Here is a 23,087-nt window from a genome sequence, read left to right on the forward strand (position 1 = left end):
ATGAGGAGAGAAGGAGAGGGAGAGAAACATCTATGTGAGAGAGAAACATTAACTGATTGCCTTCCACATGCACCCTGATATGAACGGAACCCACAACCCAGGCATGTGGCCTGACTGGAATCGAACCAGCAAGATTTTGCTTTGCAGGATGATGCCCCACCAACTGAGCCACACTGGTCAGGGCCACTCGCAGCATTTAAAGCCATTAATTCAACTAATTAACATTTATACTTTAAACACATCCACTATTCAATAAATGCATATGGAACACATACAGAGTGGATGATGAGAATAAATACTGAATGTTGAGAATCTCTGTACTCACATTAGCATCTTAAATTCAACATTTACAAAAACAATCTTCTAGGCAAGATTCTTTTTTACTTGTCTTGAATTTTTCTGTTAATTTTCCTGGTCACCTCAGCTCAACATGGTCACTTCATCTTTTTTACTTAATTCCCCTTATCTAAAGTACAGTATCTGAAATAGATTATCTTTCTTTTCAATCCCACACTGACCTAAATCCAGATCTCCATCACAACTCACCAGGACACATACAGTATCTTCCTAAACGTTCTCTCTGCCTTCAATTTGCCTCTCAGTGTGTGGGTCAGAAAGGATTACTTCCAAGGCCTCAAGAAAATCTTCCGTGCTGCTGCTTTTCACACACCCCCCTCCATCTGATACGTGCTTTGCTGACACCTGTACCCTGAGGATCTCGCCCCCTCTCCACAATTAAATTCAAATGCCCCTCCCTCTTTTCCTAGCGCTGTCCTATTACTTATCCTTCTGAGGCTTCCACCCTACTTCGCAGCACTTTATAACACTCAATACACTGTGACTTTTCTTTGTATACACATCTTGCTTCTCTTGCTAAACAGCAAAGTGCACAGAAGAGGAACGCCATTGAGACCTGCATTTCCTTCACTGCTTAAATGCATAGGAGAGATTCAATACACATCTATATTAAACTGAATTCTACTGTGGTTTCATGTAAGACCATCTTACATTTGCATTTGTTTCAGAGCTTTATCTCTCCATAGTATCAAGTAAGAAAATATTAACAGGCGGCATGGCTTAATGGAAGGAGCACGCGAGCAAGAGTGAGTCAACTCAAGGCTACGGCCCCTGCTTTGCTGCTTATCTCTGGCATGAGGCTGGCTACAGCGCAATGTCTAAAGCTGGTTCCCAGTCCATAAGATGAGGATGACAATATCTTCTCTGGCCAAGAGACGATATCTCACCAATAGTAAGGTGCTATGTGAATGGAAGCAGTCATCATTCCACAATGCTCCCCACCAGAACTGTCCAAGATTTCATCGCAAGTCTTAGCCTTGGGGAACATAAACTGTTATGAAAATGAAAAATCTTATATAACATTGAGAATGACAAGAAAAACCTAAGACGGTCTTCAAAAAAACTGCAAGTACCTGTGAAATTGTTCGAACAAATTTCTCGGCACAAAATTCAGAAGTGTGTACTTTGTTGTTCGTATTCGGTTATTCACGTAGGTTCCGCAGAACTTTTCATACTCTTCCTTGAAGGGCTGGAGGTGGGGCACAACAACGCGGTGCCTTCCTGCCAGTCTGGGGGTCTCAGAGGACTTGCCCCCACAGGCAAGCAGTGAGGAATAGTTGTAGGGCCTCTCGTCGTCCTCCCGGTTTGTACCGTCCATCAGCCGCTGCCAGTGGTATCTGGCCCATTGGAGAGGATCAGTCATGTCCAAATCGCGGTGAGACCCAGGCTGTGCAGGCAAGCTGGTGAAACAAACAAACACCCACTAAAACAGTCCTCATATGCTTCTGGAAAGTCTTGAAGAAGAGTAAGGATAGTAAAATTAAAAACTTTTTTCTATAGGAAATAAATACATGACCCAATGGTTCAAGGTATAAATGGGAATGTAAAACTAGTATTTGGGACTCCACGTGAATCAAAAATTTTTATTAAATAAAGGAGACGACTTCTGCCTCCTGGGCTGATTTTCTGATCATCTAAGGAACAAGAAATAGCACCAAAAAATTCCATGTCATAACTTGATGCGGGTAATTTGGGCCAAATGTACACAAATCCCTCAAATGATCTGATCATTAGTCTTCTCCTCTTAGAAATGGAATGCCAGACACAACAGAAATTATTGTGAGGATTAAATGAATACTATGTAAGTGACCCACAATAAAGCCTCATGCAGAATAAGAAGTCACTAAAATACTTTCTGTGAAGATTACAAAAATAGTCACAAATTCTTTCCTTTCCTTTATGCACATCCCTTCACCCATCATGTTGGAGAGTATCTCTACTCATTGAATCTGGACATGAGCATGTGCTTGGCTTTGCTAATGAAACACTAGTAAATGTGACATGCGCAGAGGCCTGAAATGTGCTAGCTCATGCGACACCACTGCTCTTGACCACCACGAGTGCACATGACCCACTTACCACCTCTGCGTCAGTCAGTATGTGGGTGCAGCCACTGACCACCAGCTGACCACTAACTAACATGCCAGTGTGCCCAGATGACACAATCTAGGATGGAGATGAACTGTCTCAACAGAGCTCAGCCCCAACTGCCAACCCATCACACTGTTATGCCAATAAGTTACATCAACAAGTTTTGGGGGTGTTTATTATAAAACAAAATCTAATTCACACAATCTCTTCCTTATTTCCAAGTTTTTCTTGTCTGCCAAGACATTTGGACCTTACTGGAATGTAAGCTTATTAATTACGAGGGAAGAGCTAACATGTTAAGAATACACTATATTACAGTTGTTCCAATTTTCCTCCCTTTGCTCTCCTCTGTCCATCCCATCCCTCACAGTCAATTTTAAAAATAATAAAAATCTAAAAGCAGAACAACTGTAATAGCATAAGCAATAAAATAAAAAAATAATACAAATCTTTTAAAAATAAAATTGATAATCAAAAAAAGAAAATTATAAAACTTATTTTTCTTTCACCCTTTTAATGTTTGTCTTTTTCTGTTAGTAATCCCATAATATATAGTTTCACTGAATGTAATACCATATGTGTGCAAGCCAGTCTTTAATAAGAAAGTAACTCATTGATATTATAAAAACAAAACCAAAAAAAGGGTACTCTGTATTCTAAGCACTTTATATGCATTATCTTACTTAAAAGTGACATCAGTCTGATAACACAGATATTATTTCTATTTTTTTATAATTTTTTTATTTCTTTTTTTTAAAGATTTTATTTATGTATGTATCTTTAGAGGGGAAGGAGAGGGAGAGAAACATCAATGTATAGTTGCCTTTCGTGCATCCCCTGCTGGGAGTTGGCCTGCAGGGAACCGGCCTGCAACCCAGGCATGTGCCCTGACTGGGAATTGAACCGCAATCCACTGGTTCGCAGGCCTGTGCTCAATCCACTGAGCTACACCAGCCAGGGCCTTATTTCTATTTTTAAAAGAGGAAGTAGGCTTAGAGAAATAAAGTAACTTGCTGAAATTCATATCGTTAGTAAGTAGGTAAGGTTGATTCAAATCAAATCTTTCTAACTCAACAGTTTCTGCTTTTAAATGTTTATGTTCCTCATTTATCTTTACACCCAGAGTAGCTGGCACTTAGTAGATCCCCAATAAAGTTCATCCGGTAGCTAATGAGCATGTCAGCAAAGGAGCAAACGTGTGTGGGGAGCAAGATCTGGAGGCTTTGGTCACTATCCTTGTGTTATCAATGACATTGCACATACTTATATCATCTTACATCGGATCTCTTGGAGATTTTTATTTAGTAAGTCTATGGGTGTGTCCTGATAATCTGAAGTTTTAAATAACTCCCCAGATGAAATCTGACTCAGGTGGCCTATGACCTTATCTGCAGAAAATCTAAGTGACCTGCTAGAAACTAAACTAGGCGAGAAATACAGAGATGATTAGGACCTAGATCACCTTGACTGGGAGCTCAAGGTCTAGGCGAGGTATCTATCTCCTGTAGTAGTGTTTTCTCAGACTTAGATCTTTTACTCCTGCTTCTAATGGAAGGACAGCCAAGCTGAGCCATAAACGAGGAAACGGGGTGCTTTTGTTTCCTGTTCTCATACTGCCTCTCTAACTGGAGTCTGCCAGGCAACCAACCAGCTAAGGGCAGTAATTCGCTCTCTCAACTGTTCCCAGGGGCACAGACACCCAGTAGACAAAATCTCTAAGGAACAACTTCGTGTGAAGTATTTCTAGTGTTTTTCAAGAACATCATTCATAATCCTAAGCTTTAACCCACTCCACAAAGAGCTGATTTGTTATGGTTTTCTGATAATAAACAAAATTGTCCCACGCTTTGTCTGACCTAATATTATTATGCCACTGATTGGAACCCTGTCTTAAGAATTAACTTTTTTTTAAACACACAAAAACCAAGTGCTTCAAAGTCAATTATCATCACTTAGAACCAGAAAGAATGTTTTTGGTCTTGATACTCCATTCCTGAATGAGCTGCTCCCCTTGAAGACAGGGAGATTTAGCATTTCATTACCAAAAATTGTAGCTTACCTAGGTTTTTATTAAAGTCTCCATTCTTAATTTCATTTTTAGTTTAAGAGCAACTACTACTGTGCAAAACTGAATCACAATGAACTTTCCGTCGGTTAGTGAGGGGAAGAACACCATTGAGGATACACTCTGTGGAAAGGCCTACACGTTCCTGGGCTGAGCAGGCAACTCAGAGCCCAACACTACCCAGGAATGCAAGGTCGAATGACACCTGTCTCTTGGCACCTCGCTTTAATGAACTCATATTAGCATTTTAACTAGAATTGTGAAGTTAATCAATATAACCACAGATCCTAAACATCAAGATTCTCAACATACATGCTAACACTGCAGAGAGGGGTTGAATCCGAGATTAACACAAACCAAATACTGTATATATATCCCAGTTCCAATACTATTTCACAGCAAGATGACTACTACATAATGAAAAAAAGTTTCACTGCAAGTAATCATGTATCACCATTACAGAAATATCCAATATATTAAAATATGTATGTGTAAATTTCTTTATAATTGGTAAAAGGAAATTATAAACCAATTTTAATTATGAATATTGTTGGAAAAACTCACTAAAATTTAGCAAGGTAAGTATAACACTGGGAACGTGAATTGCTATAATCGATTGGGTGTCACAAAATGAGAATAAAGAGGGAATAGGTGGAGATTGTTAATTTTTCTTTCTTTGTTATAATGAAATGTATTGATTTTTAATTTTTAAAAATTAATTCTCAAGTTTTCAAAGGAAGAAGTTATAATTATAGCTATGAAACAATCTAATGCTAGGCTAATGCTACCCTAAGCATTAGGTATGCATGATGCCACATGATCCAATATTCTACTCCCTCACAAAAGCTGAAAAAAACCTGTAATTCAAGTTCGAAAATCTATAAGCTATCATTTTGAGGCATAAGATCAGTTAAGATCAGAAATAAAGAACTATAAACATTGCTTAGAGAATAAGTACGTAATAACACTTCTCTAATGATTACTGCTTACAAAATACATTTCCCATGTCATTCACAACTTGGTATAAAGTTTCACTTTCAAGTTTCAAAGGAAGAAACAAAAAGTCAAAGAGGTTTTATAACTCAAGGCAGGCAATTATTTGACTCCAAAGTCATGCCTTTCCAGCTACACAATTTCACTAATACATATCAATTTTAAAACAATCCAATATATATATTCATTTAAACTAGATTATTTCTAATTATAGTATATTTTTCTAGAAGATATTAAAAACTAGCATCCTTCAATAATAGAGTGTACCTAAAATATTAATAACAGATACTATGTTCCTTCTTGTATACAAATGTACTTGAAAGCAGACAGTGTTCAAAACCTCCGTTTCCCTTGCCAAATGCTTAATGGAAATTTTGCAGCAGGCCAGATTATCAAAGGTAAATACAGGATAATGACTTCCCTTGGGCCCAGTGAGTATTTAAAAATGTCTGAGGTCATCACCAGCCAACAAACAACTTGAAATATATACATAAGCTCACTTGAGCAAAGGAGAAAACATTCTTATGTATAGTGATTTCAAGAGGCTTTGTGTTCATGACTGTAAAAGTCCAGGATGGGTCAGAATGTGCTGAGGCACAGTGCACACCCCCAGACACCCCCATGTTTCTGATTCAGCAGGTCTGGGGTGGGGCTCAAGAATCCGCATCTCTAGTAAGTTTCCAGGTGATGCTCAAGCTGGTCCTTGGAACACACTCTGAGAACCACTACTCTATGCTAAATCAATTTATTTCAGTATGTAAAATTGAAATTAGGAATAAAAAGTTAATTAGATAGCACTCCTGTTATTGGGTGGTCCATCTCCTTTGAGTGTGCAGACCAAAGCTATGAACCAATGACTTGACGGGCGATACAAACAGACCCTCTCCTCTAAGGCTGGAATTAACTACAATAGCGAAAATCAAATTTACACACAAAAATCTGCAGCGTGAGGTGATGAGGCCTTGAGGATTGATTGATTCTTCCTGCAGATTTAGTGTAGTTACAATCAGTTTCAACCAACGTTTCCAAAAGTTTGGCAAGGGAGAGCAATGAGTCTCAGCCTTGACAGACTTACAATCTTTTTCTCAACCAGGGTGAGAAATCACTAACAATATAACGAAGTTCTTGTATGCCCCAAACCTTGGAAGAAAGCAAACTTACCTATCAGGGTCAATAAAAAATGAAAAGAAATATTATAGTTATTAGATGGGAAAATTTTCACAGTAGAGTCAAGATATGAAAGTCTCCTAAATCCATCTGTCACAGGTAGCCCCTCTGAAACACAGTGAGCCCTGATAGAACTCAGGCTTGTTCCAATCTCGGCCATCTCTGACCTACTTGTCCAACTCTCTCTGTAAGAAGCTTATTACCCCAAGGAAACCAATTCCCTATCTGACAGGTAATAAGCAATAAGGTGGCAGTAAGATTATTTGATTTCTTCCCTGGTTTCTTTATTGCATCAGTTGCCAAGGTGACATGTTAGCATGGCTCCCTTAGTAACTATTATTCTGCTACCTATAAAAAGAAAAAGTGTTTTTCTTCATCCCACATAATCTGTGGAAAAGAAGATAAATGTAAACAGTTATAGGTGTAGTTAATATGGGCTTTGCTGATGCCAAGGGTCAATTCATACGGTGGGAAAAGTGTGGATCCTGAACAATAAAGTCACATACCCTCACTGACTTCCACTGTGTGGGTGGAATCAGATGTGCCACAGAGTCATCTTGGAGCTCTGTGTGCTATTTAATACTTCCTGCTGATCAGACTTCTTGAATGGAATCCCTGGTATAAGTACATATTCTGCATTTTAGATGTATACAAGAGGACAGGCAAGGGTATACATCACCAAATACATAAGTACTAACCTTGGATAATTGATGGTTACCACGGAAGCACTATGTTGGTATATAAAAAACTAAGTCATAGTATCTTTCACTTTTACTACTAACAAAGAATTCTTTTAGATAGCTATGTCATTTTTAGGGTGCTACTGGGAAAAGGTCAGCTCTAATCAAGCACACAGCCCTTACGCATCTTTAGAAAAGAGTGCCCACACCAAGCTCACTGAGTCCTAAATCATTCAACAAACGGCTGATGCTGGGGAAACAGAAACCAAAGACACGGTTCTGCATCACAGAAGCCGCCGCTGACACAGACTGAGGGAAGACACCCTCCACAGCTGAGGAAGGGTCAATTTAGAATTTTCAAATACAACATGTTTATTTTGAAGGAAGACAGAGGCATAAAATATGACTGTGGCATCTCAATGCATTGCCTTCTACTGGGAAAAGTTACCCATTCTGTTTTGAAAAATCCTCACCTGAGGACAATTTTTCATTGTGTTATTAGAGACAGAGGAAGGGAGAGGGAGGCACACCCATGCCAGAGAGAAGCACCGATCGGTTGCCTCCCTTACCTGCGGACTGGTGGGCATGCACTCGTGGACCAGGGATGTATGTGACCGGACCAGGGATCCTTCGCACCCAGTCGGGGAACCAAACCCGAAGCCTAGTTATGCAGCCCAAACGAGGATGAATCCGCCACCTTTCAATAATAACCAATGAATCCACGCCAGCCAGGGAGAGTTATGCATTCTTGATGTTTCCAAGATACGTTAGACGTAAAGAGATTCTTCAATTTTCTTGTGTGAGAATTAAGTATTTATCTGTTCTTTCAGACACTTTTATTACTTCTCTTCTTCAATATATCTCAGCTTTTTTTTGAAGGCACCACACCTCCAATTAAGTTACCTTTTGCTAATGCTTGTGAGGCTCAAAACAGGTTTAAGCATGCAGAAAGACAGGAAAAAATATTACAGTGGTACACGTCTCTCCACGTTATCGGAAACTAAAAAAAGTCACCAATATGGTAAGTTACCAATATATCACAGACTATACTTAAAGCTGAAAATATATGAACACATTAAAATTTTAATGATAGCAATTTTTAATATGTTCTGACACTGGTAATCCTACATAGCCGAAAAACCTACTTTACTGAAATGATGGAAGAGCCTGCTTCTGAGATTTGGTTATTCAACTCTAACACAATTATCAATTCAATAAACCGAAGATCATAACAATAGCTACCATTAAAAAAAAACAAGCCAAGTTTTGTGCTGGGGATAAGTATAGATTAACTTTAATCCTGACAACAAAGTATATATTTGTATTCCCATTTAAGGATGAGAAAAAACAACTGAGGCTCAGAGTGACTGAGAAACTCACCCAGTGATGCAGCTTGCTGCCCAACCCCAATGCCTCTGATGGAGTGAGCGCCCTCTGCAGCCCGGAGAGGAGCAGAAACCCTGGAGCGGCAGGTGGTAGGAGGCACATGGCCCCCGGCAGCCTCTCAGAGACCGCGAGGGCTGGGAGAAAGAACGGGACTAGTACAAAAGATTTAAAGTTAAGTCATGTAGGGGGGAAATGCTAAAGGCATATCTCATTTGAAAAACTAACGTTAACTAATTCAAATATATACATTTATTTAATTTTAAAACAGACATCAGATGTATTCAATAGAAAGTCTTTGCATGTATTTGAAATATAATTCAATATATAAAAGTATATTGAAAAATATTAAAAAGTATATGAAACTATCTCTAAATAAATGACCCACTTTCAGCCTGACTTTAATATCATCTCACCCCACAGGGACCTGTAAGCAACGGACCCATCATCCTCACTGCCCATCCTTTTTGCATGACCTCCCTTCCCTGCTCACATATTTTAAATTTTATGGTCTACACTGTTATCACTTCTTTGTATATTTTCTGCCCCTTAGGTCCTCTCTCACTTCTTTCTTGGCAAAGCTCTTACGCTAGTTACATTCACATCAGTGATTTCAAATCCCTATATACTCTTTTCTAACACCTATAGGTTGAAAGCACCTAGAGAGAAACACATAAAGTGCCTGGCTAGTATCACTTTAAATTACTGACTACGAACTGCAAGTTGGCCACACATATCCACTGCAATCACACAGACTTTCCAGGCTCTTTGCTTTCCCATTGTAATAGGCAACTGCTTCGTGCCTTCCCCACTAACTCCATGTCTCTCTCCCAACTTTCTTCCTGCTCACGATCTTGCTTCTATTTTACTGAGAAAACTAAAACTATCAAAAGAGAACTTGTACAGGTTCCCACCACGTAACTCTCCTCCAGCTCGGACCTCTTTCCCAAACTCGACTCGTCCATCTGCCGGCCACTACACAGCCCGTCTCCAAAGGGTAACATGTGAAACACTGAGCTCCTGATGTTCCCCCCCAAACCGACTTCCCCCCAGATTAGCCCTGTCAGTTGACGGCAGCTTCATCCTTCTAGACGATCGGGCCCCAAAGGCTTTGAGTCGTAGTGGGGTCCTGCCTTGTCTCAAAACCCACACACAGCCAGTCTGAATGGATAAAATATATCCAGATTCTGAGTAAATTCTGCGTAGGGGGTCAAATTCCGTTGGTCCCTTGCCTTTATATTCAGAATCTCACAACTTGGCATCACCTCCACCACAAACACCCCACCCAATACTATCACCTGGTCCTGTTAAAACCTAGGTGACTTAGATCTGACATTTCCACAATTTAAAACTCTCTAAAGGCTCTTATCTTAATTAAAATAACAGCTTCACTGTCTGCCTTCCAAAGTCCTCTCAACATATGACCGTTCCCACCTTCGCTCCCCTCGGACACAGCTGTACCTCAGCAACTTCAACTTCCCTTTCCTGTTTTATTTCTCGTAGAACTCACTTCGCTTGCTGATAACATATACTTTTTTTGTATTTTAGCTGTTGTTTTCCCCCTCCATTCGTGGAGGAATGTCGATCTTTTTTGTTCGCTGATACAGCCTAGGCCTAAAACAGTGGGCATCAGGCACGAGTAGACTTTTACTGTGTATTTGTGGGATGAACATATGAATGAATGAATACAATCACACCTCTCTGACGTGCAGAATATCTGTCACAGTCTTATGTACCCTGCCTCTAGAAGTGATGTCTGCTTAGTTATTTCATGGTGTTTATCATTACAGCTTTTATCACACATGCTAAAGTATTATAGCTCATATTAAGATCTACGGCATGTCAGCCTAAAATGGCCACTAAGAAGACTATAAGAGGAAGACACAAAAGAGGAAATAAAACGAGTAGAATCTGTTTCTAAAACTAGCCAGTCCCTTCTATTTCAGTGGTCGGAAGTTCTTCTGAGTAACTTATTTTTTTCAGACAACTTAGGGTTTACCCTTTAAGTACCAGAAAGTAATTTCATCCAGGACAGAGATCATCATCATATGTGCTCTCAACTTTCTGATACTTTACACGGCATTTTAAATAAGTTTTCCTCTCTGAGAATTCAGCACCCACGTGCTGAGCACCAATCACTGCCAAGTGCCCTATGAAGTGATGCCTTCGGGGTCCTCAGAAGCACACCCACAGGTCTTCTCCCAGGAGTCGAAGCCCTCCTTGTTTTGAATGCTCACGTCTAATTTTACAGATTTGTTTCTCCCCTGGCTGCCAGATACCTGCCTTTATCAAGACTTAACTCACACTTCCAACTACCTTAGAATACTTAAGGAACATAAATAAATTTAGTTAATGGCCTCAGTGGTCCTCAGGGAGCAGAATATAGTAACTTAAGACGTATTTTGTAAAACCTATTTTCACTGTTCAGAGATCTCTTCTCCTCATGTGTTTAATAAATAGGGACCAAAAGGTGACCATGTGTCAGCCATGAACTCTTCCAGGAACTGAGGTCAAAATAAGAAATCGTCCCACGTAAACTCTGTGGTTCTCATCTTCAAAGAATGCACAGTCCAGTAGAGGGTTCAAGTATGAACTTCACGAGATTCTCTTGTTACCTGAAATTCTTCAGAGGTTAATCCTTGGCGAGACGGGCTTTGGCACGTTCATGGTCAGCTTTCAGAGCAGCCAACACTAAGAACATGAAAACACTAACCAGCAGCTAAACAAGTAAGTCCCGAAAGGAAGCTAGTCCCCAGGTAAGTGTTCATTTTGAAAACTGGAGCCAAAACATCTTTTTAAACTGAGAAAGAACACAAATTGGCTGGTTTACTACCTTTATTTCTTCATATGAAGGAGGGCAAACTCTAGTTCTCTGAGATAAGTGGTATGTATGTGTAAAACATGGTAAACACACTGGATTGATTCTCACGATGTGCTTTAAAAGATTATTAGAAAGATAAAGGAGAATGAACTATACTTATTTGTTTAATTTATGCTTCTCCTACAAAACTGTCTTGTTCGCTGTTTTAACCAGTAACTGGACAATGCCTGGCAGACGGCAAGTACACAATGAATATTTTTAAATGAACTAACTAGTGTTCAATCAGATGCATGATGGTGTACTATGCATGCTTGCACTGTGAGTACTCTTCAAACAAACAGAAAAAATCTTGAGAGTTTAAAAGCGAAGCAATCAACATGTGTGCAAAAAGTATTGCAAAATGATGGTGTGGGGTTTTTCGCTGGGATTCTATTTGGTCTAATTCATGTTGACCTTTGAAATCCAAGTTGTCCCAAAGCCTCTGCCTATCTTTGCCATAGAAAACAATTATATTTGTCCTCAGACGTAGGTTGTATTAAATCAGTGGACTGAGATTGTATTAAATCAATGGTCCCCAGCTAGAGACAATTGTGCCTCCCACCCCTTGTCAGGGGACACTTGGCAGAATCTTGAGACATTTTCAGTTTTTACAACTGAGGGCGTGAATGCTAATGGATAGATGCTGTGGGTGCTCTTATAATGCGCAGGATAGCCCCCCTTAGCACATACTAATGTGGCCCCAAACACCAACAGTTCTCTGCTGAAAACCCTGATCTAGAGCAAGGCACCATGTTTGTTCAAGAGAGAGAGAAGTAGTGGAGCAGAAAGAGAAGAGCTTTTCAGTCAGTCATGGGTTCAAACCTTGGCTGTTATCATTCATCCCCAATGGGGTTTTGTATAATCCTCAGTTTCCCCAACAGGGAAGTAAATAAAAACTACTCTTTGGTGAGAGGGGCTAATAAGAACATATGCAAGGTACCTGACATGTAACAGGATGATGAATGGCAGCTGTTCTCATTATTATGAGAACACTTATTAATCACTCAATGCCAACATTTCTGTCAGGTAAGAAGAGCATTTTGAAAATGATAAGGTTTAGCACCGGGAATAGAAAGTCAGTATTTTTAAAGCTGGGAAAAAAATTAAATATCTGACTAAGTACCAGTACTTTATTTGTAAACACACAAAATACCAAGGTTTAGAGACAGTGACTTGTGCCAGGTTACACATCAAGTTAGTGGCAGCTCCCATGAAAAACAGAGCTGTTCTCTCCACTACCATTTTATTACTTTTACATATACAAGTAGTCTTTTATTAATTCCTAAACTGCATCATTATTTATGAACATATCATAAATTACTTAAGTCAATTTGATTACTAGATTTTATGTCTACTAAAATTTTATGTAACAGCATGCTTATACTATAAAAATAATTGGGACTTATTCAGGCAAATATTTCACAGCTGATTTGTAGGATCTGTCCTATTGTTTCAGTTTCACCCTAATGTCACTCACACTAACCTATTTTCACATTGATACTTTGTAAAGGCAACATAAAAGTACTCATTACTGCCCTGACTGGGGTGGCTCAGTGGATTGAGTGCCAGCCTGTGAACCACAAGGTCACTGGTTCAACTCCCAGTCAGGACACATGCCCGGGTTGTGGGCTGGGTCCTCAGCTGAGGCACGTGAGAAGCAACCACACATTGATGTTTCTCTCCCTCTCTTTCTCCTTCCCTTTTCCTCTCTCCCAAAAAAGAAATAAATAAAATCTTTTTTTAAAACAGAAAGAAGTATTCATTTCTGGTTTAAATATTTGCAATTAGAGCATACTTGGGAAAAGTATGAACAAACCCAGAGCTGACGAACTACAAATAAATAGGAAAAAATATTTTCAACTTGACTAGAAACCAATGAGAAGCAATGAAAGCAGTTAGTTTTGGGGTTTTTTTGTTTGTGTTTTTGTTTTTGCCTTGAGCTTAGCAGAGTTTCTTTATTCCTAATGCTCAGTCAAGGCAAGGTAGTGCTGGGGGAAATCTAGGCTGCTTTTACTTTTCTGGAGTCAAAGGTAATTATGCCTTAAAAACATCCATTCTCTTTGGCTCTGAGTAGAAAGATGACCAGCTGGGCACTGGAAAGGGCACTAACACAAATGTTCAAAATGGGAAACTGTTAAATGGGGGAATACCTCAGTGAGAATAACACAGCTATTACACATGATTTTAAATAAATGTTGTGGGCAAAAATTGCTCGAAGTTTATAAGGTTTTAAACCATGGTTTTGACTTGTATACAAGTATGAGCTTTACTAGCAGAGAGATGTAAACTATTTATACATATTGTAAGTTTGGAGTAGAATACTTTGAAGACAATTACACTGGTTATTTTGAGGTGGAATATTAATAGATCATTTTTATTTTTAAATATCTTTTGAAACTGTCCATATTTTCTACCATGAATACATGTATTTAATTTAAACAGATCTTTGCTTCAATTACAACTTCCAAAACTCTAATCTCTAAACTTTATTTAATCACAAAGCCTATGGTTTTGGTGGAGAAAAGCATACACAAGAAAACGCACTGTTTCCACATTGAAAATGCAGAAAAAGATATAATTCTTTGTTTTAATTTTGTTTTAAGAATAACCTGATACAATGCAGACAAGCATGCTGTCTCAATATGAAAGAATATTCATATCCAAATCCACAAACAGCATGTGTACATAGTAGTAATACTTGATAGTACAGCAGAGAAAACAAGAAAACCATAATTTAGTATATAAATGTGTGACCCAGGCTAGAAGTCTCAAATGTACTTTAAAATGTTGCAAATCCAACTAAAGCTTTCAGGTCTCTTTTGTGCAAAAGGCAATTACTAAAAATATCTCATCAATATGGACGGTTAAATTTTAAGAGGTAGCTTACTTAATAAATGCCCTGACAGTTTTGGAAGACTGTCTTCTTTATGAAAATTGGGTGTGAAATAGAATTCAAATGATATGCTGCAAAAGAAAATTCAGATAATTATTGAGGTAAAACACATACCTATGTAGGGCATATATGTTTCTAAATATCAAAGTAATCTCAAAACCTCAAAAACAAATGTTATACTTTTTACCTATCACCTTCATTTCTCCTCATATTAGAAAATGTAAGTCAGTGGAGAGAGAAAAACACTATTTCTAGGTCAAGGTCCTCAATTCCTACTAAAGAAACCATTTTAAGATTCTTTCTGCTGATTACTAACACACATCTTCAGAATGTGACCCATGTACAATATTCTGAAATGACCATGTGGGCCTGGTAGAATAAAGAGAGGTGGCAAATAAAATTACCAGCAACAAATGAAACTTTACCTAAATTATATACTTTGATTAAGCCCAAAGTATATGAAAAGAATATAGGCCAAGTCATATAGAGGTACACTATGAAAACACTTTGATGCCGGGACTTTATAGAAATTTAAGTACATCATCCCCCACCACCACAAAGGCACTCAGGACCTCTGGTAAGAAAACTTGATACCCTAGAAATATGATCCCCCAGAAATATGAGAGTCTTAAGACTTCATATTTCTTTTCTTAATCACCCTCCAAAAATATACCCAAGATCAAGGATGGGGAAAACGTCCCCCTCTTTTTTCCTTATGAAACACTAACAAAAACGTTCAGCCTAATGATGTCTTGAAACATACTCTTTTGCCAGGAAATAAATAATAAAACTAGCCAACACAAATCTTTAAGCACTAAACCTTATCTTTTTGAACTATTTTTTAAAGTTTTGTGTCTCTAACTAGTGGCCTCTGATGTCAGCGCAGTGGTAACACAGAAGTGTCTGAAATGGCCTGTGGGGAAGTCAATGGCAGTGCCTTTCCTGGAGGCCTTTTAAAGTAGACCAGGCTCCTGCCTCCTGAACTCCAGGGATTCCGGCCTGCTACCAAGGACTGGATTCTCAAACTAGCACAGATCAGAATCCCCTGGAGAGCTTGTGGAAACACAGATTCCCCCCCCTTTAGACACACACACACAGTTTCTGATTCAACAGGTCTGCACTGGGGTCTAAGAACTTGCATTTCTGACAAGTTCAAGGGATGCTGATGCTCTTGACCTGCGGGCACTTTTGCAAACCATTGATCTGGAACCAAAATGTGCTCTGGGAAGACTTATTTTTAATTTCTAAATACATTTTCTCCATAAACTCATTATCATTAAATATTACTTTTATGCAACTAATCATTACCCTCCCAATGGATATAATAATACATAATTGTTTTAATAATTAGTGAAACTGGTTTTTATACACAAAAAATACAGCAATTATATTCTGGATGAGTAACCACAGAAATTTTTCAACCACAACAACAACAAAAATAACATGCTTAAAAGAATGAGGAATGATAAAATAAAAAAATTAAATAGCAAGTAAAATTATTTGTAGAGAAGTGGAAAGAATTTAGCTGCTGAATGATGATATATTTATAAAAATAAAGGTTAAATCAATAGACCACATCAAATGTTTTCTAAAGGGTCTTGCAGGTTACTAAGCTGAGCTACATATATGAATCAAATACTAAAATTTCAAATCCTATTTTTTCTTTAAAATATTTGGCATTCATTGCTGGATAAAAAGGATATATCTGTATAATGGATATGAGGTTTGTAAATTTCTAAAAACTAGGTAAATACTCACTTCTGGAAACATTTAGGTGGCTTCAAGTATGTTAAAACTATTCCATAGAAGAGTATTATTTTATAATAGCTATTAATTCATCACATGACTTAATGTACTGAAAGCATAGATTATATATGCCAATTACTTAAATTGTCTTGACACACATATTTAAATTGTCCCCAAACCTGTAGATTAAGTAATACTACGTACAGTACATAAACAAAAACGAGGGACAGGAGAAAGCTGTAAATTATATTAAAAAGGAGTTAATGGTGTTTGATGAAATTACAAAATAGATCTATGATAAATGGTCAATTCCATTAGTTATTCAATGCTACCCACTCTCCAAAACACATTCATTTTGAATAAGAACCTATAATACCATCAGTTGTTTCCAAATCAGCAACAAATGTATCTGCAATAGAAAGATCACAAGCTCTAACAAGTTCAAGTGATACTGATGCTCAGTCAGATTCACAGTTGGCCACTTACCACAAGCTCTTAGGTTCTCTAAGCCTCAGTTTCCACGTCTGCAAATGGACATTACATCACCTGCCTCACAGTTTTGTAAAGAGGTTTATTAAATATTGCACTGTGCCTAACACACTATAAGTGCTCAATAACTTCATTCTCCCACGTAATGTTTGCTGAGCTCCTACTCCATATATTCCAGGCATTGTTAGAGACGACACAGGTAAGTCAGAGGAAAAAGAGGCGAAAAACGATGCGAGAGACGGGGCACTGGGGACCACCACGTGCCCTCTTTTGCACGAGCATGGCTCAAATGAAATGTGACAGCTTGGGAAGGGAAAGCCAATGTAAGACTCAAAGTTAGGAATTACTTTTCAAAATTCCCTTGCCCCATTAAAAGCAGATAATTTTCTCTCAGTCCTTGGTTTAGGAGTCTAAAAGTATAATAATGCTTCAAATTCAGGCATTTTTCTAACATGGTGAGGTAGAAACACTGATTTGTTGGCTGATGGGCATCATAGATAAACAGAGAATCTTTGTAATGAAATGCCTGAGAACACCTCTCTAGGAAAAGACTTCAGTGAAGAAGAAAGGATATTGTAATTAGTATTTTTAACTATAACCTTCAACATATTATTATCGTCATAAGGGTAATGAGAATGTTTAAAAATAGTGCTGAATAATTATGAGCACTGTAAATTAAAGGAAGACTTTACAACATGTTTGAATAATTTAAAACAATTTTCACCTTCCTTCTCATAACCAGGATATTAAAATTTTTTATGACCTATCCTACATACAGTTTAATTTTGTAAAGTTTGTTTTTCTAGTAGAAACATAAATGTACTCATCTTCCCCATTCAGAAAGGCTTTACATAGAATAAGTAGATTTTAGAAAAATAAATGAAGGAATATTTAATTAAGGTCTATCAGCTGGAGTCTTTAGCAGGTGTGATCAACAGGAAATGAAAAGGAATAAAGCGCAATTCATCCCAACACTGATTATTATTTCAGAAAACAGTAGGAGGCAGAAGAGTGAATGTGACTGGAATACATTTTAGCTGATGATTTCTGTTATAAAGCAAATGTTCTCACCAGCAAATATAATTCGGAAACAGTGACCCCTGACATGGAATTAATTACATACCAGGAGGATCTGCGAAAGAGGGGACAGGTAATGCCCACACGCTCTTCTTTCTAGGGCAAATTATGGGGATAGTGAATTTTTTCCCTAATAACTAAAATATATTTACTGTAGAAATTAAAAAAAAACTACAGAGTAATATCATGAGAAAAACAGAAATCATATATAATCCCACCACCCAAAATTGTTGACATTTGGTTTATTCTCCACCAATAAAGCAGTTTCTGTACCTAATCATTGGAATTTTTTCAAAGATAGCGCATCATTTTGTAGCATAGTGTTTTCATTCCTCAGATTGTGAACACTTTTCCATCTTATTAAATAGTCTGCCCAACAACCTCACAAGTGTTGAGCTGCTTTCCACGTTTGTTAATGTGAAGGATGGCAACATGCTGATACCTTTCCACGCCGAATACTTTCCCTTGTGGGGCGCTGAACACCCCTCTCCCCAAAGCCTTAAAAAAGTCAAAATGGATTTTCCTTTGTCAATTGCCCACTTATGTCTGTTTTTCACCCCATTTTCTAAAGGGGTGTCGATCACTCTCTCACTGCTTTTTATAAATACCTTTTGTAAAGGGCATACTGGCATATAAAATACAGAGCTTAAGAGTTGGTCTTTCAATTTTGGTTATAGTATTTCTTGGTGATATTTTTTCAAAATGGTATTTTGGTGATTATTAAAAAATAATAGTTGCTGTAGAAGATTTGGGACTATCATGGAAATATTGACAATAACAAGCTGTAACTCTACCAGCTAGAGGTCGGGTTTTTTTTTGTCTGTGATACATCCGTGGTTGTATCATTGATACAAACAGGAACTTGTAAGTGAAAGTGCAAGAGGCTTGTTCAACGCTGTCAAACATTTGTTAATTCAGAATATACCCGATGTAGAGTAAGAGCTTAATAAATACTTGATGGGGAGGGCAAGAATAGAATGGGAAATACACAATCTAAAGAACTTGCATCACATGGACACAAACTAAAGGTGGGAGGGGAGAATGGTGGGGGAGGAGGGGTGCAGGTGGAGGGGAATGAAGGGGGGAAGGGGACAACTGTAAGGGCATAATCAATAAAATATTAAATAAATAAATAAATACTTGAGAGTAAGTGATATTTTATATGTATTTATATTTCAAAATTATATTCCACATATTCAAAATAATGTGGTATTAAATCTTGCTTTTTTTCACTCAATACATTGCAAGAATCTTTCTAAATCATAAATAAAAAAAATATGTTGGAAACTAAATTTTATCAATACAGATATAGAGTACATTAATTTATTTTAAAAGTTTGCTAATGTGGGATTTTGTTCTTAAGGGTTTTTTCCATATCACAGATAACACCATAATTAACACATTTATAAATTTTCATATGGAATTCAGATGATTTCCTCAGGGTATTATTTCTAGACCAAGGATTGAGTCAAAGGCTATGAACATGTACAAGTTTCATTACATAGTTCCATGTTATTACCTCAAATAATTGCATGAATATACTCTTCACCGAACGTCATAAAAAAGATTCCATTAAGGTCACAACTCCCGAAAATGGTACCGCTGCTGCTTCTCACTGCAACGGGGACACTAGCTTCATGGCAAGTTTTGTTTCTATGACCAAGATAATTTCCGAAATTAAATAAATCCATCTAAGAGAAGAGGAAGGGACTAATGTTTCCAACGGAAGATGCTCACAACAGACCTCTTCTGCGCGATGAGGAAAGCTGCTCAGCTGCCGAAATTACTGCCCAGGAACCTCATGCAGAATTTGTTCCAAGATTGGATAAATCAAGGCCCCTTGTTCCAAGCCCTGGCACAAGCTTGAGAAACATTTATCTTCAGCAATGCACTGGGTTTTCATAATCCCTATGTGATCTTGCTTGTAGCATTTTCCTTGATCAAGAAACAGCATTTTCAACTAGATCAGGCAGTAAGACCTCTAAGGATGGATGGAATATAGGGTCCCTTTTTACCTCTTAATTTTTAAAATCAATTTGTTTAACAATGAGTCATCTCTGTTCTATTATAAATGATAATCAAATGCTGAGCACTTCCTTCGTTTTACTTTTTTTACTTCACTTATCATTTATAAAAATAAATGACACCCTATTCAATTTCTGTTTAGTCGCTAAGTAACTGTGTTCCAAGGCATTTTCTTGCTGTGCAAATGCCAAACATCCCTGACATCCTGTTTTAGTCTGCCTAGACTCTCTCCTTCATACGTTTAACAAATGTTAAAGTAGCACTTAACAATATGATTTAAAGCCCCTAAAACTTTTGAATGTTGTTGTTTTCCAATATATACAGATATCCCCAGCTTTTCAAAAGTTTGGGTTACACCATTGATTTTTACAAAACACCTACATTAGTACCTGTTTTTGCTAAGTGAAATCAAAGACTTGACTTTTACCAAGAAATGGAGAAAAAGGAAAATACCCATCACAGCGTCAGTGGGACCCCCAAGCAGTGAGAGTGGCCCCACAGGCTCCTTCCCTGGGAACTGCACTCAGCATGAAGCTACCAGAGCTTTGAACTGTGTCTGCAAGGATCTGAGCTTTATTTTGGTTTATACTGCACACCTATTAAGATGTGTCCTAATGTATCAGAAAATCCTGAGTGAATATAAAACTGGACATAATTAAAAGTATTTGATAGGATTTGGTAGGTTATTTTTTAAAATCTGGCAACACTTGGATTTTTTTCCCCATGTAAATCAATGTTCAGTGCTTCTTTGCTTTATGCCATTTCGGCTTGTGAAAGATTTCATAGGAATATTTTACTTTCGGATAGTGGGGGCAATCTTTATAGTGTTGACCTAAATAAAGGAGCATGTTCAAAAACTGTCAGGAAAAAAACCACCAAAAGATGACTTTAATGGGCACTAGAAGAACTGCAGTTTGTTAACACGGACCTGTAGAAAGCTACAGGCGAATAGGCTGAGGGTCTGGGGTAGGCCGTGTTAATGGGCAGGGAACAGAAAGTGGGAAGAGTTTGGATAGAGTCTGTTAAAACCCAAACTAACAGAAATCAGTGTTGAAAATTCCTCATACAAACCATGGCTCAATTTAGACAATTTTGGGAGACCAACCCAGCCGGGGTCATCTCTTGTTCATGTTTCTGGAAAGAGAGGCTTATAATCTTATGCTTTATGAACAAAACTGTCAAAGAATTTTAAGAAACGCCCAGTATTATCAGTTTTCTGTAAGCCATACGTTTACAGGAAATCATCTTTCAGTCCTTAAATTATGTTTTTCTGAGGGTGCGTGCATGAGATTTTCCATGTTATATCCTCTGGTTCACTTCAGACCGAAATTCTTTCACAAACTACCTCCATGTGGGCATGTAATATGTGTGTGTGATGAGAACAGAAAAGAGGCCAGAATAATCAGTCATTAACTTTCCAGGTAGATTGTTTTCGGGGCTCACACCAGAGCAATGAATGAGTTTACTCTATTACAGTGATTATGTGTTACACACTTGCTCTTAAAAAGTCAACAAAGATTTTTTTATGATGGTACTTTTCATAGAAATGTGACCTAGTCCAATCTAAAAATAATGATGTAATCTGGAGTTAACTTTTTCTGATGCAGCGTATGATACATATCGGTGGATAAGGAGTCAATCTTTGTGAGTCCACCTTTCAAGGCTGATTTTAGTCCGAGGCTTGCTCTCAGACTGTAGAATTGTTGTTCTCCTCGCAAAGAACTAGGTGAAAAGAAAGATGAACTTTGCTCTTATTTATGTAACATTCTAAATACCCAGGTTAACATGCCCTTATGATTAAAAGGAGTTTACATCCTCTTCCAAAGGCACAGGGAGGCCAACCCTCCGCACTGGAGGGTGTCTTTCTGCTGTACTAAGTAGGGTGTGATTCTGTGTGATTCTGTGATTCTGTAATTTAAAAGGATGCCCCAAACAACAATTAAGTTTTGCAAAGTTAGTGTTTGCTGGGAAGAGTGGAGGTTTTGTTTCCCAGCCCTTCCTTAAAAACTGTTTCTGAGCAAGCTCCAACACAAACACCTTTTTTTCCCTAAGGGATCTACCCCCATCCTCTTCATTACCTTTGAGACGAAGCCAAAATTGATTTAAACTGCTGGATTTCAAAATGAGATGACAAAGATAGGTGTATAAGGGTGTGTGTGCGTGCGCGCACACACACACACACGCATAATTTACTTTTTCACAAAACCCAGCATTCGAATAGATAAAATAATTCTCTTTTGAAACCAAGTGACTGAAAATGGTGTGCTTCTCATTAAAAACAAGACAAAAGAGTTTGACAGCCCTAAACTCTAGTTTTGAGGCACTTCGTCAAACCTGAACACAATTATTGGGGGGCGGGAGGAGGAAGAGGGGGAGAGAGAGACAGAATTAACGTGGTGGAGAGGGAAACAGAAGGCTGGGAACAGCCAAAGGGGTTCGCTCTACAGCCTTACCAATTCCTCCGTCGGCACACATCACAGCATGACGATCGTGAGTCCCAGGGTGCAAGAGAAGAACCAAGCACAGATCCGATGAGTGCAGACGGGTTACGCTTCTACACCAGCCATTTGCTTTGGGAACAAAAAAAAAAAAAGTCACTTCCCAGACAGCTCCCAAACTCAGCTGCCAGAGCTACAGCCCGGCCCTGCAGAGCCGGGGACCTCCCCTTCCCTTGCCCACTCCTCCCTCCCCTCCAGGCTCTCGAGCTGCTGGAGCTTCAGCCAATCGCCCGCCGCCCCTCCTCACGTGACGTTGAGGGGGTGGAGTCTGGCAGGGGCGGGCTCTCTAACTCGAAGTAGGTGTTGGACTGGACTGCGTGCCTCACCGGCGCAGATGAACCTCTGCACCCCATCCCCCCCAGTGGCCCAGCGCCTTCCAGTTCCACATTTGGCCTTAACATTCCAGTAGTTTGCCAGAGGTGGACGGTTTGGTTCATTCTTGTTTTGCTGAAATTCTGTTTAAGAATTCACCCACTTACCAATACTTGAAACACTTGGCAATCATTTTTTGGGGAGTGTAAACATTTAATGTTATTTTTTTACAACTAGAAACCGAGAAAAATATCTCAATTCTGATTTGGTCTTTTTTTCTCATTCCTTGACCTTTCTGCCTTCCCTCATTAAGTATAATGTAGCTTTGTCCATATACCTACCAGGCTCTGTTAGCTTAAAACTAAGAGCTTAAAAAAAGAAAAAAAATTACTCCTAAGTGAATTCCAAATATCTGTCTGGCCTCTCACAACTTCTGACCCACTAAGTGCTT

General features: G+C 38.4%; 1 protein-coding gene across 2 annotated transcripts in view; it reads right to left on the reverse strand.

Annotated features, from left to right (window-relative positions):
• The window catches only part of ATP10D (ATPase phospholipid transporting 10D (putative)), an 85,470-nt gene extending 62,974 nt beyond the window's left edge, over positions 1-22,496 (reverse strand). Inside the window, exons 1-2 of one of the 2 annotated variants that reach the window (XM_037034238.1) lie at positions 22,280-22,496; positions 1,431-1,757 (exon numbers count right to left, since the gene is read on the reverse strand). In XM_037034238.1, coding sequence (XP_036890133.1) covers positions 1,431-1,720 — 290 coding nt within the window. In that variant the 5' untranslated portion in view covers positions 1,721-1,757; positions 22,280-22,496. Of the gene's footprint in view, positions 1-1,430; positions 1,758-22,279 lie in introns of those variants that run through there. The other variant, XM_037034239.1, reaches the window with a different exon arrangement.
• Positions 22,497-23,087: the final 591 nt, after the last annotated feature.

This window comes from Sturnira hondurensis, unplaced genomic scaffold, assembly GCF_014824575.4.
Source record: "Sturnira hondurensis isolate 20B ecotype Veracruz unplaced genomic scaffold, ASM1482457v3 Scaffold0022017, whole genome shotgun sequence".
NCBI classification, from domain to species: domain Eukaryota; kingdom Metazoa; phylum Chordata; class Mammalia; order Chiroptera; family Phyllostomidae; genus Sturnira; species Sturnira hondurensis.